The sequence below is a fragment of the Pavona decussata genome, unplaced genomic scaffold, assembly GCF_977016875.1.
Source record: "Pavona decussata unplaced genomic scaffold, jaPavDecu1.1 SCAFFOLD_161, whole genome shotgun sequence".
NCBI lineage: Eukaryota > Metazoa > Cnidaria > Anthozoa > Scleractinia > Agariciidae > Pavona > Pavona decussata.
In genome coordinates this window covers 4,391,952-4,405,950 of record NW_028145572.1, presented here as the reverse complement: position 1 = coordinate 4,405,950, position 13,999 = coordinate 4,391,952, and the positions used below count along the sequence as shown (strand labels likewise).

The 13,999-nt window shown below is 40.9% G+C and overlaps 2 protein-coding genes across 3 annotated transcripts; both read right to left on the bottom strand.

Annotated features, from left to right (window-relative positions):
* Positions 1 to 125: 125 nt before the first annotated feature.
* Positions 126 to 8,507, bottom strand: LOC146464929 (cation channel sperm-associated auxiliary subunit beta-like). 2 transcript variants are annotated; one of them, XM_085129391.1, is made up of 5 exons: positions 7,343 to 8,507; positions 6,795 to 7,042; positions 5,219 to 5,542; positions 3,455 to 3,592; positions 126 to 2,779 (listed from the first exon to the last, which is right to left on the bottom strand). In XM_085129391.1, the coding sequence occupies exons 1-5, from the start codon at positions 7,989 to 7,991 to the stop codon at positions 515 to 517; spliced, it is 3,624 nt and encodes a 1,207-aa protein (XP_084985517.1). In that variant the 5' UTR covers positions 7,992 to 8,507; the 3' UTR covers positions 126 to 514. The 2 variants fall into 2 exon arrangements, with proteins under 2 accessions (XP_084985517.1, XP_084985518.1); XM_085129392.1 differs by lacking the exon at positions 5,219 to 5,542.
* An 805-nt stretch (positions 8,508 to 9,312) lies between these two features.
* Positions 9,313 to 13,528, bottom strand: LOC146464928 (uncharacterized). Its single transcript, XM_085129394.1, has 2 exons — positions 13,030 to 13,528; positions 9,313 to 11,447 (listed from the first exon to the last, which is right to left on the bottom strand). The coding sequence occupies exons 1-2, from the start codon at positions 13,226 to 13,228 to the stop codon at positions 10,546 to 10,548; spliced, it is 1,101 nt and encodes a 366-aa protein (XP_084985520.1). The 5' UTR covers positions 13,229 to 13,528; the 3' UTR covers positions 9,313 to 10,545.
* Positions 13,529 to 13,999: the final 471 nt, after the last annotated feature.

Genomic DNA, 13,999 nt, shown 5'->3' with positions numbered 1-13,999 from the left:
CTTACGCTTTGTTCGCTATATACTCTCGATTGCAAACAACAAGAAAGCTTAAAAATAAGTAAAAGCAGGTTCAACTCTGGATATATGCAGAACCGCCAGAAATAAAGAAATTGCGGAGCAAGGTATTGATCCAAAGAAGACCTGGATTAGGCTTTGTTAATTTTTGATTAAACAAGGACGTAACAGGAAAATTTTGTTTACGAACTATTTTCTTTAAGTATTTATAATATGAACTGCTTTGAGCTCGTAGTCTCGGTAACTGATACTCAAATCAAAGGCAGAGCTCATTTTTAGCCGTCACTTGCTATTATCAATTACCTAAAGGAACCGTTTTTATTTTTGGCGGAAATTTGGGGCGGAACAGGGACTAACATCCAGAAAGGTTCGTTTGGGGGAGCAAAATGCATGGTGGGGGGGGGGGGGGAGGCAATTGTGCGAGGTTGTCAACTCAGTTGAGGATCCCTGGAAGAGGGTCTGCTCTTTACAGCCTAGCACAAGAAAATATTGAAGCGTCTCAATCGTTTTTCATCTTCTTCTTGCCATGAAAGTGTCGAATATAAACGATAAACAGCAAACTGGCGAATGCCATCCCGGTGCAGGCCCGCACGACGTCATTAACTGGAAACGGTAAAGGTGTGTCTACAACGAACACCAAAAACTCGTCGGTAAGGGAACAGAATGTGTAGTTCTCTTGCACAACATGGGCACGAAAGTGGTACAAACCCGAGCCTTCGAACTGAATAGAACTGTTCAGGTCTCTTTCTAGCACTGTAGAGGAAATATCTGAGAACTTTAAGTCGCTAGGTGAGAGTACCATGAAGTCCTTCCTCTGGTTAAGTTCTTCAAGATAAAATGGAAAGTTAAGAGGTCGTGTCTCTCTGCCCTCTTGTAAAACAACGAAACGGGGAGTGAGGGTTTCGCTAAACAACATACGATACACAGTATCAATGCAGTCGGAATGTCCAATAAGCGAGGATCCTCTCATTTGATCTGTGCAGCCACACTTGGAGCGATAATGTTTTCCCTCGCACTGTTTATAACGTAGCGTGTTTCGTGTTACGGCGTAAGTGGTTTTGTAAAGCGGTTTCTGTGGGTCAACATTATACGTATTCTCAGACATAGGTATCGCTTTACCTCTCGAAGAAGGGGCTCTATAGTTGAAGGGCAACCTCAGGTTCCTTACAATACCTTTGGAGTCAGTCACTTCCCCATTTAAGAAGTCATTCATAGAGAACAACACTGGGTACAAGAAACGTAGCTTTTTAGTCGGTGGGCAGCCCCCATGCACGGTGTAGAACGCCTCTTTGCATAACAGAGAGGCCGTTTGGTGTAATCTCACAACAAGTGATGATATTCCACTTATGTAGGGTCTCTTTGTAAGAGTCATGTTTAAGGTGTGGTTGATGTTGTAGATACGATAATACGACTCTACATGGAACAGAAGGGTGTTGCCAACGTATATTCGTAACAGAGGTTCGGTGGGGTTCTCGTCGGTGATGCCTTTACTGATAGCACGGATGGTGAAGGAAAGTTTCTCGTTTGAATCCAAATGGTAGAGCTCAAGTCTTCTAAGTGGTTCTTCCACAAGGAAATGTCCACACTCATCCTCTGCTAGCCACCAGCCTTGGAGCTGAGGATGCGGAATGTAAGGAATATAAGAATCATTGTTGATTTGCGCCTTGTAAATACCCCAATTGTTTGTATAATTTCCGGGTATTATGTTATCAGACTTAATTACAACAGCCGAGGTACTGATAACAGTTGTAATTATACCCCATCCATGCCTGTGTCTCAAAACCCCTTCAACCATCTCACCTGAAAAGGTAAACTGCCCGGCATTAGTTATTATTTCAGCCAAACCCCTGTCAATATCAGTTTGACGTACATGAAGGACGGAAGAGCCAACAGGGCGAAAGGCATGAAAGGGACGAAAATCTAAAAGGAACCATGTTCCTTCCTCGAAAACCCCTATATAGGTTTCAGTGTTGTTCCACATTGCAGGTAGCCTACCAATGGCAAATGAGATACTGCTAAAAGCTGTAAGAATAAGACTGATTCCACTGGACAGGTGAACTGTCTTGCCAATGTCGTCGCCTAGCCAACCAGAATTATTTAGGAAATTATGCAGCTGTAAATAAGCATGCATACCCGTAATATTTACTTGAAGGGTGTACTGAAGAGCAGGGGAGTCTGATTTGGTCACAAACGGAATTGGAGTTATGATGAGGCCAGTAACATGGCCACTGAAATCTCCCATGTCCAAACTCTGTTCCACTTCAGTTATCATGATGGAAGCACCATTTGCTGTTCGTATAACTCGCCCAACATCATATGGATCGAAACACTCGGAGCAACTAATCTGGTCGGAGAAAAAGTCGTCGCCACAAAAAGCAGAAAATTCGACTTCTCTTTCAGACACAATGATGACAAGAAGTGGTCTGAAAACGAAAATCCTATCTGCCTTGATCAAGGAATCTAAATCAATACTGTAAGTCATAAAACCGAACGCGTTAGAGATATTCTGTACGCAGATTATGTTCACCGTCTCTTGATGTTGAAAGCTGGCAATCTTGAATACGCAGCTGGAATTTTTGCTTGGTGGTTCAATCTGACTAACACGTGGAATGCCTGACCAGCCACTGTAAAGAGCACCAAGATTTGTAACCAGAATGAAAGCGTCTCCTAAGGTGTTAGCAAACAATGACGACACTGAATCACCTCTTAGATGCCTGTCCAGGACTGGATTAAAGGAGTTCCCACCATCAAACGATAACCATACCTGTAACATCAAAGGTAAAATTACAACCGGGCAACAGGCCTTCCACATGGCCGAACAAAAACCGGTTTCTGTAGTATACATTACAACTATTCGCCCCCTCCCCCCCCCCCCCCCCCCAAACTGGATTGGGTGCTTGTCCATGGGAAAGGCCATCCGGGTAGAAAGAGACAATGTGGGAGGAAACAAAATGACGACAGAGGTCAAGCATGAACCACAAACCTTAAGCGGCCTAAGCGTTTGAGATGGCAGAATATCATAAGAAAGGCAAATCATATTATATCGTTGAAAAACTGAATCGTTGTAGAGTGGGCCTTGAATCTTTTTTACAACAATTGTATTCTTTTCCACTATTGCTGTTTATATATCCAAACATACAATTTCATGCTAAGATCTGCAGATTGTCAGATCTTTTGTAGAACAACTAGGACGAGTGAAATGAGTTGTAACGGTAGAAAAAGTTTAGCTTTATGTTTCGTTTTAGGAAGGAAAAGACATTCATTATGAGGATTAACGATTTTCCTTTCTTTTAATTTGAGGGGAACAAATGCAATCTTTAAAACAAACTCATATCTTATGATTGGTGACTGAAGTACCTGTTCAAGCATAGGAAACAAGAAGTAACAAATGGAAAACGACGAATTCCCTGCGAGGGATGATGTAACTAAGGCTGCTTACCTGGGATCCATAAACGAAGTTTACTTGAGTGCGAGCGTGGAAAGTGATCCTTGTGAAGGTTATATATTGTGGAAATCGGAAAACTGGCTGCAACAGTTGCGACATCTGTGGATCAAGCACTGATACCAAGAAACGGTCCTGTTAAGACATCAAAAAAGTATCTCATTCAAGATTAACTGAAAAGCCTACCAACAAACGCTTGTTTACTGCCAACGTTTTCTCTCCCTTTTATAAAGCCTGTGTACAGGATCCTTAATAAAGAATAGAACAGCTACCTTTTCCAAATTTTTCAGCTCATAAGCACTCCTTCGAAGCTTATTTCCTCTTTCATTTCGTCGCTGACTGTCAGGTTAACTTTTATATCAGCGACGACTCAGTGTCAATTTGGTGATTTGTTGGCATTACCTGTAAAGATGGGTGGTCTTGGGATCACAAACCCATGTCATACTGCAGCCTCGGAATATGAAGCTTCAACTGCCATGACTGAACCACTAGTCGAACAGATAGTGGCGCAGACGCACGAGCTCCCGGACGACCATACAATTAGAACACTGCAGCAACGTAACCGTAGAGATAAGGATGCGCGCCTTAGAGAAAACCTAGCGGAAGTAAAGAATGCCCTTCCTGAACAAACCAAAAGAGCTACCGACCTTGCTGCGGAGAAAGGGGCATCTAGCTGGCTTACAGTCATTCCTGTTAAAGATGTGGATTTTACCCTAAATAAGAGAGAATTCAAAGACCTCGGCTACCTGTGCGTGTGGAGATGTTTTTGATGTAGACCACACCATGGTATGCAGACGTAGAGGCTTCATTATTCAAAGACACAATGAGCTGCGTGATCTGGAAGCCGAAATGCTAAAGATGGTGTGCAATGATGTCGAAATTGAACCGGTACTTCAGGAGATAAACGGAGAAGTGCTGACACCCGTTACAAACAGAGCAGCGGATACCCGGCTCGACATTCATGCTCGTGGCTTCTAGGAGCGGCAAGGCTCTGCCTTTTTTGATGTTAGGGTTTGTTACCCGAATGCAAAGTCTTATAGAGGCCTCACCACCAAACAAATCTACCGCCAGCATGAGAGTGCATGAGAAGAAGACAATGTACGCCAGCAGGGTGCTAGAAGTTAAACAAGGTTCCTTTACTCCACAGGTATTTACCACCACCGGAGGAACGGCAGGTGAATGCATGAGGTATCACAGTAGACTGGCTGAACTTTTATAAACCAAAAAGGGAGAGGATTACAGTACTACAATGTCATGGATTCGCGCCAAAGTTTCATTCGCCCTCCCGAGGTCTGCGCTGCTATGATTGAGAGGCTCACGTGTTGTACGCGAAGAGCACCGCTGAACATTACAGATAGCGACCGTTGAAATCGATAAGCAGCTAGCAAGATTTTAGGATTAGAAAGTTTAACATTCTTCACATTTAGGATTAATAGGGGTTTTTGTATTTTTCTCATTTTTCTCATCTTAGTGTTTGATTGGTCATATTATTTTATTATTATTATTATTATTATTATTATTATTATTATTATGACATTTGTTTTTTTTTACTTTTTCTTTACAAAAACATTGTTGCTTAAAAATATTATCTTTTTTTAATCGAAATGAAATGTGAATAGGTTTTTTAATAGCTCTTTTTATATACTTTTAACTTGTAAATAGCAATTTGTGTGGAATATTTTAATAAGGAATTTTCATTATTATTAATATAAAAAAAATTATTATTATTATTATTATTATTATCATTATTATTATTATTACCTCGTTAGGTTCCTTCATTAGCAAAACCACTGCATTCCTTTGAATGTCCCATGCGACATCCAGCAATAACAACTCCTTCAACTCCTCAGGGAAATCATACAAGGACCATTTCTCAAATGGAGGCTCACTTGCGAGTAGTATGGACCTCTCGCCGTCAGCCCCTGTGTACGTATAAGTAAAAAATGTCACGTGCTCTTTAGCCGACAGCTCATACCCGTCACACCGAGCAGTGTGGTGGAGTTTGATTCTCCCAGGCTTCACTATTCCTGATTTGAAGGCTAAATCAAGTGTTGTGTGAATGTTGGTCACTTGATGAAACTTGAGCTAAAAAAGGAAGGCAGAGAAAGACCGTGTTAATCGCTTCCCGGCGTTGGACTACATCATTGTCGTATTTCAGTCGCGTCAAATGCGAGGCCTACAAAAATGTCCAAAATCGCAATGACCCAATGACCTCAAAACAAAAACAAAGAGTACACTTTCAATGAATGTAAGTGCGAAGCTTATATTCGGAACTTTATGGCAAACAGGCAAACAAAGGGTAAGGTGTAAGCACAATTTCGCAGCACACACAATAATTAAGTTTAAGGCCCCGGCGACTGATAAACCCATGTCTCTTGTACCGCTTTCTTACGTTCAGTTTTGATGAAACCCGAGTTACAAGTCAACGCAAGTTGAAAATTGTGCGCATCCCGTCGAAGAATTATTTTTATCGTCGCGAGAAAAGTTAGATCGTTAAGGACGGACCGTTCAATTTTTACGAAGAAAGGTGGCCAAATGGACTTTGCCGGTGTGGGGGGGGGGGGGGGGGGGAAAGGCATGAAAAAGAAATTGGCTTCAAAGAGGGGCATAGCGCAGTGGGAATATATATTCCAAGTAGGGAGGGGGGGGGGGTGGGGAGCATGTATAAAGTAATTTTAGATGCATAAATTTTTACTAGTTCCGCCTCCCTTACCAAAAAATGAACGATTCGTAACAGTCACAAAAAAAACTTCTGGAAGTTGTACGGGTCTTGCAATGCGTTTACTGATAAACATTCGAGGTGTTCAAGTAATTAAGAGTACAACATTTTCATACCTACTGCATATTTCAGACTAGCCACTAAAAATTTCACGATCGGTGTATTTTTTCAGTTAGTGACAAAAAGAAAATCCGAGTTCTCTCAACAGGAGTCGAACCAATGACCTTCCATAGCTAGTTCGGATTCTCTACTACTGACTACAGTAGACTCGTGGGAGCTCATGAACCTAGTTAATGGCCTTAGCTCCCTCGATTCTCCCGTAGCTCAGTGGTAGAGCATCCGAACTAGCGATCTCAAGGTCATAGGCTTGACTCCTGTTGGGAAAACTCGTATTTTTTTTATGAGCATGCCTGTGTTACTGAATAAAAAAAATACATCTTTATCACCAGGCTTCATGAAACATAACATCACATCTCTTACAAATTTCATGTAACCTCGCGAACAAACAGCATGATGAATCGTTTCAAATATTTCATGCCGAAGGTAACTGCACAGTTGGATTTCAAGTAAAAAACGTTTGTGGAAATCATCGTGAGATTACAAAATAACCTAGGTTACCTTAGTTTTATTTGCTCCTTTCGCAGCTTCAGCAATGGATTCGGATCTTATCAGACCTTTCGTCGTTGCTAGTAGAATGTAGTTATCCACCACTGTTAAGTCCAGAATTGATAGTTTTTCACAGCTTGAGAATGAAGTTTCCTTGCAGATGGAGTACGAGTCCGGCTGACCAGCAGAACGATGAAGAAGATCATACCAGTGAGTAGTGTTTGAAGTAAAACTTCCGTGGCTAACTGCAAGATAACATCCTAAAAAAATAACGGAGCAAATTAGTTCTAATATACATGATATATTCGCTAAATGATCTACTGGACAACGGCAAAGGCTGCTGCGGCCTACAATAAAAGTCATATGAAAAACTAATCTGACAAGTTGATTTATAGATACGTCCATACAAACTAAAAGAAATTTCGTATGATAAAAAGGAACCTCAAATACAAGCTTTGTTTGAATCGAAGATTTTGGACTGAAATGTTTTGCTTTGTGGGTTCTTAAAATAAAAACTTTCATTGCAAATGAGACGTTTATGCGATATTCCTCTAGTATACCTTTAAATGGCTGCTCGCTGTCGGACAAAGGAACCAAAACTGCCACTCCCGGAGAGCAGGGATGCTGCCAAAATATAACCTTTTTGGACGCCAAAATATCAACGGATTCGTCTAAAACGTCGCCAAGTTCAATAGAAAGTAAAGGCTCTATATCTGGAAAAACAACATTGCCCCAAGATTCAAACAAAGTGAGGTCTTTCTCGAGTTCTAGTTTGTATGTCCAAGGTATTTTCCCATTCCTTTCTGCGTCACAATGCTCCAGCAATTCTTGTTTTGAAATATTCACGGTCCAGTAAACGCTTTCGTCTTCCACAAGTTCTTCGATTTTGTACGACTTTGAGCAGTCTAAAGTTTTTAATGTGACCGTTGGAGACATTCCTTTGTCAGCGTATTGCTTTACTAACGCATTTCGAGAGTGTAAATTGTCCGAACTCCGATTTCTCAACTGACAGCGAATGGCCAAAGATGCATCGTTAAAGTACAGCGAGTTGTGAGGTTCTCTGAATTGGGAAAAACTGTCGGTGAATAACACGGCTTCCACAACTCCCTTTTCATCGCTGTAGATAAATGCGTTACTGTGCAATACGTGGATTATCGTCAAAGCAAAATGAACAGAAGTTAAACGAAATAGACTAAACCTGGTAAACATCTTCAAGTTCTACTCTAACTGTGAAAAAACTGTGAGCAGCTCGCTCTTTATTTCGCGCCAAAACTGTTAGCGGCAAGAGGCGACGCGCGCCAAAGCAGACCTTTTGGCGCGAAAATGTAGCTTGTTGACAGCGTTAGGTAGCAAGGGTGAGGTAATATACAACTGAACTTTTTGAACTCTAATTTCAGATCGAATTTTAATGTTAGTGTTAAATATTATTCCTACGATAATTAGTGACAATTAATCAAAGTAATACCGTAAAAGCCTCTGGGGGCTGATTGTGAGCACTAAGAAGGGATGGTGGATTCATTATATAAGACCGAGGGGGGCGAGGGAGGGGGTAAATAGAAAGAGGGACTTATTTCACATGAGTTTTAAGGACGGTGCCTACTTTTGTTACCGCGCATACGTATACGTTCTGTGCATCTCGAGATACTCGGGTTTCCTATGGGTGGTGCCTACTAGTACAGGGATATTTTTGCGCGGTTTAAAACTATGCGGAGAAAGCAGAACTTAGCAAGTGCTTTTGGTATTATTATTATTATTATTATTATTATTATTATTATTATTATTATTATTATTATTAATTACAAATTTAGGGCAGAAAAACCGCAATATTCTTAGCTATGGCCAGCTCCACTGGTCATAGCTAGAGTATAGTAGATTTCTTCATGGCTCATATGCGTACATGATCTCACACATAGTTGCCATCTGCTGTAAAAGACGCACCTAATGCATCATCCTTTCGGAGACTTTTAACTAAGCTAAATTTTATCAGCTGTCAATGCAGCAATTGCCTTTGGCCGAATTTATTTTTATTTATTTATCTTTATAGATAGATGTTATTTTTTAATTTAATTAATTAGTAGCTATTAACGATATTAGCTTTCTTTTATATTGTCAAACACTTTTATCATGAGCTTGTGGCTCGGGGGCCCCCTGTGTATTTGACATTAAATAAATTATCTTGTCTTATCCACGCGTTTAGGTAGTCAAGAGTCAGGACCTCACTGGTCACCTCTACGGACTCGTTCCGTGTTCCACACACCGGTTCTTTCAATCAAATAAAAAAAAGCTTACACTCTTGGGAACCTGACTTAGCGATGCATTCTCTTTTAATTTACTAGTTTTTGAGCTTAACTTACGACAAAACCTCTTTTCCTGAGAGAAATTATAAGCATACACCTTTTGCCATGTATTTATTGTTTTAAAAGGTGCCATATATATTCCGCATAGGCTTATAAAAGGTTGTAAATGGCACGCGAAACCTTCCCCTGGTTACAATTTTTTTTCCTGTTGAGTACCAGTAAGAGGAACATGGTATTTTTTCCAATATTTATTTTATCGCATTAAAAACCGTCTTTACAATTTTCATTATTAATATCTCGTCCTGGAAGAATATTTCAGTGTCGCATTTTAAATGAACTGAAAATTTTACAGCTGATCCAGCTTTATCAATCATACCTGTAATATCAGAAAATCGGTACACAACTGAATGATAACTACGATGTCACCTCACAGTTCAAACTTAAGAATATACATGAGTTTTTGATTGTTAATACAGTAGAGCCGAGTACCTCCCCTGACGGACTCCTGTATAAAAAGGGTTGGACAGACCACGAGCAGTGTCTTTCTAAACACTACAGTCGCCGGAGCTGACGTTCTTCCGCTCGACTGCCATGGAGGTGACTACTGACAAAGTAAAGAACAAACTCTACGCCTATTTGATGGGAACCGGTAATAACATGACAACATTATAAAACATTTGAAAATGCTTCACAAATCAAGTTTGGATCAATTTGCATTAAATCTAGTGTGTTGTTGTTTGAGTTGTTTTTGCTATACAAGAGAGATTGAGTATATGATTCAAAATATTTTGTTCCTTTTTGTAATCTTTTTGCTCGAAGGGCAAGAATAGCCCAGAAGCAATAACTAGCCCTTTCTTTTTTCATGTCCAATCAAATTAAACTTCTGATTCTAACTTTTTACCTCGTATATAAAGTCACAAATGAGACCTCCTGGGAAGCATATGTTTGTGTGACAACTGATAGAAGGTGCTCCTAACTTTTGAAAAGATCGATGAAACTCTGCAGTGAAACATTTACAAGATATGGTAGCCATTGAGCGGTACGTTTCTGCGGTTATCTTTTTCATACTGTACAAATCGGTTCTAGATTTGTGAGACTTTGTGGCCGGATTGAAATGAAAGCTACTGGGCCAATAATACTTTTGTGGCACTATTTTTCATCAGTATATAGATCACGCTACGCAAGGTGATTGTAACTTTGCTCGTGGCCAAATAAGCATCGGAAAGCGGCCGTTTTCCTATGATGCTAAAGTACAGTGTACAAAAGGTCCTGACTTTTTAGATGCATAACATGAGCTGATGAGTAGTAGTTTCCTGTGGTGATGTTTGATGTACTGTACAATGCATGTGAATTCTAAGGCGTTTCGCCTGAATCAAAGGAAAGCTATTTACCTTCACAGCCTTCTTTTGTTTTATTATTTTGCATAAGTTGAATTTGGGAATTCTTCTAAGTCAAGGATTAAACGTCTAAGGGACAAGCCCTGGCGGATGTAAACACGGGCGAAACCCTTTTCCTACTGTCCAGTGGCAAGCGTTCTGGTGTTTTACACACAAGTTGTGTTTTGCTCCACAATCTCTGCTTGGCTCTCTGAAATTGCGCAATTCCCAGGCACACCGTGTGGGAGGTAAAGAGGACTGAATCATTTTGCAGTGATATCCTGGAATACAAAAACGGATCTCGCAATCGCAGTTGTCTGCGTAGTTGCCATGGAGACCACGTTTTTCCTCTGAAGACAGATCGGTCCACTTCTCCAGCCAGCAACCACGTGAAGGCAGGACCAGGTCATTGTCCATTATCTTGCCAGAAAGCATGTAAGCAACGCCCGGCTCCAGATCCTGGCCAAGGTGACTGGAAAAATAAATCCTGGCGAAAAGTCGTTTTGGATTTGAAGCATCGACAAATGTTCCTCTGGTGTTTCTCACTTTATCTTTACCTTTGAAAACTTTCTTGATCAGAACATCATAGTACATCATTCCCTTATCTCGATGTTTTCCTCCAATAGGGCGATAGTACGGAGACTTGTGGAGGCCCCCTGCAGGGGGTTGGAGTGGAGAACCACGTATTCCAATCTTCAAACTTCGCTTGTATCTACCCAGGATCGAACCTACAAGGGAACCAGTGCTTTTATCAGTTGGGTCCTCAGACTTCAGGTCTTCTCCAGGTGGCATATCGTTCAGTTTGTGAAAGCTCTGTGGCGTAGAATTCTCCTCTACTACTGGTTCTTCTGCAGACGATTCATCCAGATCAGCTCGGCTGGTTGAGTGGCGCGATGATGAACTGGTAAAGGAGTCACCACGTACGTCAATAACTTGAGATAAAGGCGTCCCTTCATCTTTCATAATTTTTCCCAGAATTTTTACTCGAACGACTGTAAAAATGAATGAAAAATAAAACCATTAAAACGAGGTTAGCTCCCGAGATTTTAGTTCCCATGCTTCCGGCTCTTCTAAGAATAAAAGAAGATGTAACAAGGCATTTGCGGATTACATGTAGTAACTTTGGGGGACCTCGGGATAACATTTTTGCGATTTAGAAAGATTTCTGTAGGGTTAAGTTACTAGATTCGATAAGCTAAGTTACTGCAGGACTCTGCAAGACATGAACTGGCTGAAGGCTGAAGGTTTCACTCATCGGATGGGCCAATGCTACGCTTTCTTTGCAACATTTCAGCCTGCGGAGACAGCCGTCGACTATCATCGCTCCTAGCTAGCGGCGCTCAAGAGGCAGCTGTATTCCTACTTTGACTGAAAACACAATTCAAGCTGCGACTGGACTTCTGCTACTCTGGGCATGTTTGTGGATCTCGATTACTTTGGTCTTTTCCTTTCTCCTTTCTTATTAAAACCTCGAAGGCTAGTAGTACGCGAATCACCCTGCTCTGATGGCTGACTGGCAGTGGTGGAGTGGGGGCTGAACTTCACCGTAAAAAATTGATATCATTTCAATATTAAAAGGGTTAGAGAAAAAAAACTGGACGACAGAAACGTGTTTTAAGAGTTCAGGTTTTTCCTGCTGAAGCGGGTCGAACTGGATGGACTGTATCAGATTCAAGGCAAGGCGTGAAAGATTCGTGATGGAATGCACGCGATTTGGAGTGGGAAGATGCAAGAAACAGATATTGAAGAAAATGGATCAAGACCGATGATTATCTTGCCTTACTCTAGTAGAAAGCTTGATCTGGCTTAATGGATCACTAATTCGTAAACAAACTCCTCATCTATTCTAAATCACTTTAAATTAATATACCACGGCGGTTAAACATCTTCCGATTATTATAAAATGAACTAAACCTGCCATTGTTTGTATTGTAACTGAGGTTAAAGGAATTTAGAAAATTAGTCGGTTAGGAAAACATAGTAGTTAACCTTTTTAGTGCTCGAATTATTATTTGACCAAGTGTGGGCGTAGACGTGAGAGCATAAAATTAAAGGGAATGTCTGTGTTTTCTCCAGCCTTCTTACAACACCAAACAACATAAATAAAGGAGTTTTGGGAACTCACGATCAGTTGCAGAGGACAAACGTATAGTTCTTCGGCAGACAAGGCCGCTGAAACGTGAAACATGGTTGACCCCATCCAAGTTTGCTTCAGGAAACAAAGAGTTCCTTTGGCTAATAATCCGTGTATTGTATACCATTACAAAGGCAGTTTTTTAAATGTAGAGTTTTCTTTGTGTTAAGCCGGTACGGATTAGTAGAACGTTAGCCACTTAAGCGATTGCATTGCGTTTGTGAGACCTTCATGGATTATTCCAAGTCCTTCTGGAAAATTAAGAATTACGCAGTTCACGAAATATCCCTTTCCTGTTCAGTCTTTTTCTCAGAGCAGTAAAACCAGAAAAAAGTCAAATTCCTGCTCTAGTATTTATGCGCCCTGCTTGTCACTAATGATACTATAAAAATAAGTGTAGATGAAAGGAGGCAAAGATGATCTAGAAAACTAATACGTACCAAAATCTGCCTTGCAGAAAGCTGTTTGTGGATGCTCTGGGATCATAGACCCATCGCAAGTCTGCAACAGCAGTGTCATCACAAACAAACCAGCTAAAAGTAGGATGTTCATCTTTGTACAAACACTCGTCCGCCGCTCAACGTAAAGATTCTCTGTGCTAACAAAAGACCAAGACAGATTTTTATACAGCAAGAGCATTTGCGTGGGCGTGACACAATACTACGTACTTCCGCTCTGCATCGCGCGTGACACAACACAGAATGATCATTTCTATTTGAAAATATCCAAAGTGATATAGGATATTAGCTGATATTGGATATGCACTGGCTCATCATACCACAGAGAGGCGTAACTAAAATGTCTAAAATGCCTCTAAGCAAAAACACTTTTCGGAAATTACTAGAACATTTCTGTTGCCGCACGTGTACCGCTCATATTCGACTACAGAAACTCGTTCGAAATTGGACATATCAGCAACTTCCGCGCAGCAACTCAAGTGTGCTTCCCAGAGACTGCCAACTCCGCCTGTCTTGATAAGCTGGAGATGTATTCAATATAAATCTAACAGGGATGGTTATCGCTGACCCCGGGTATCGTCTGCTTAATTAGAATGCAATGATATATCTTTCGTAAAATGTTTTGCATGGATATGTCAGACAGGATTTCCAAATTAGTTAAGTTCACACGGAGACCTGCCGACACACACAAAGGCGTTGCAGATTACGCAACTTCCGGTTTAAAAATGATAACTTTAAGCTTTTCCGGTTTACTGGATAGTACACGATTTCAACGAGTTTAATCTCGGAATGCAAGTAGAATTAACTGACTTATAATTCCCCAGTTCTTCCTTTCGTTCCCTTCAAACTCACCCTTCAACCCCGGCGATCATCGGGGCTCACTTGCAGCTAAAAAACTCATACAGTGGAAGACCATCAGACATCAAAGGGATACCGTAAAAGTGTCCCTATT

Excerpts from the sequence above, each read along its gene's own strand:
- LOC146464929 (XM_085129391.1), bottom strand. The coding sequence starts at position 7,991 with ATGTTTACCAGGTTTAGTCTATTTCGTTTAACTTCTGTTCATTTTGCT. Across the intron at positions 7,043-7,342 it reads CAGCGAGCAGCCATTTAAAG|GATGTTATCTTGCAGTTAGC; the intron begins GTATACTAGAGG and ends TTATTTTTTTAG. Across the intron at positions 3,593-5,218 it reads TAATGAAGGAACCTAACGAG|GACCGTTTCTTGGTATCAGT; the intron begins GTAATAATAATA and ends ATGTCTTAACAG.
- LOC146464928 (XM_085129394.1), bottom strand. The coding sequence starts at position 13,228 with ATGCTCTTGCTGTATAAAAATCTGTCTTGGTCTTTTGTTAGCACAGAG. Across the intron at positions 11,448-13,029 it reads TTTCTGCAAGGCAGATTTTG|TCGTTCGAGTAAAAATTCTG; the intron begins GTACGTATTAGT and ends TCATTTTTACAG.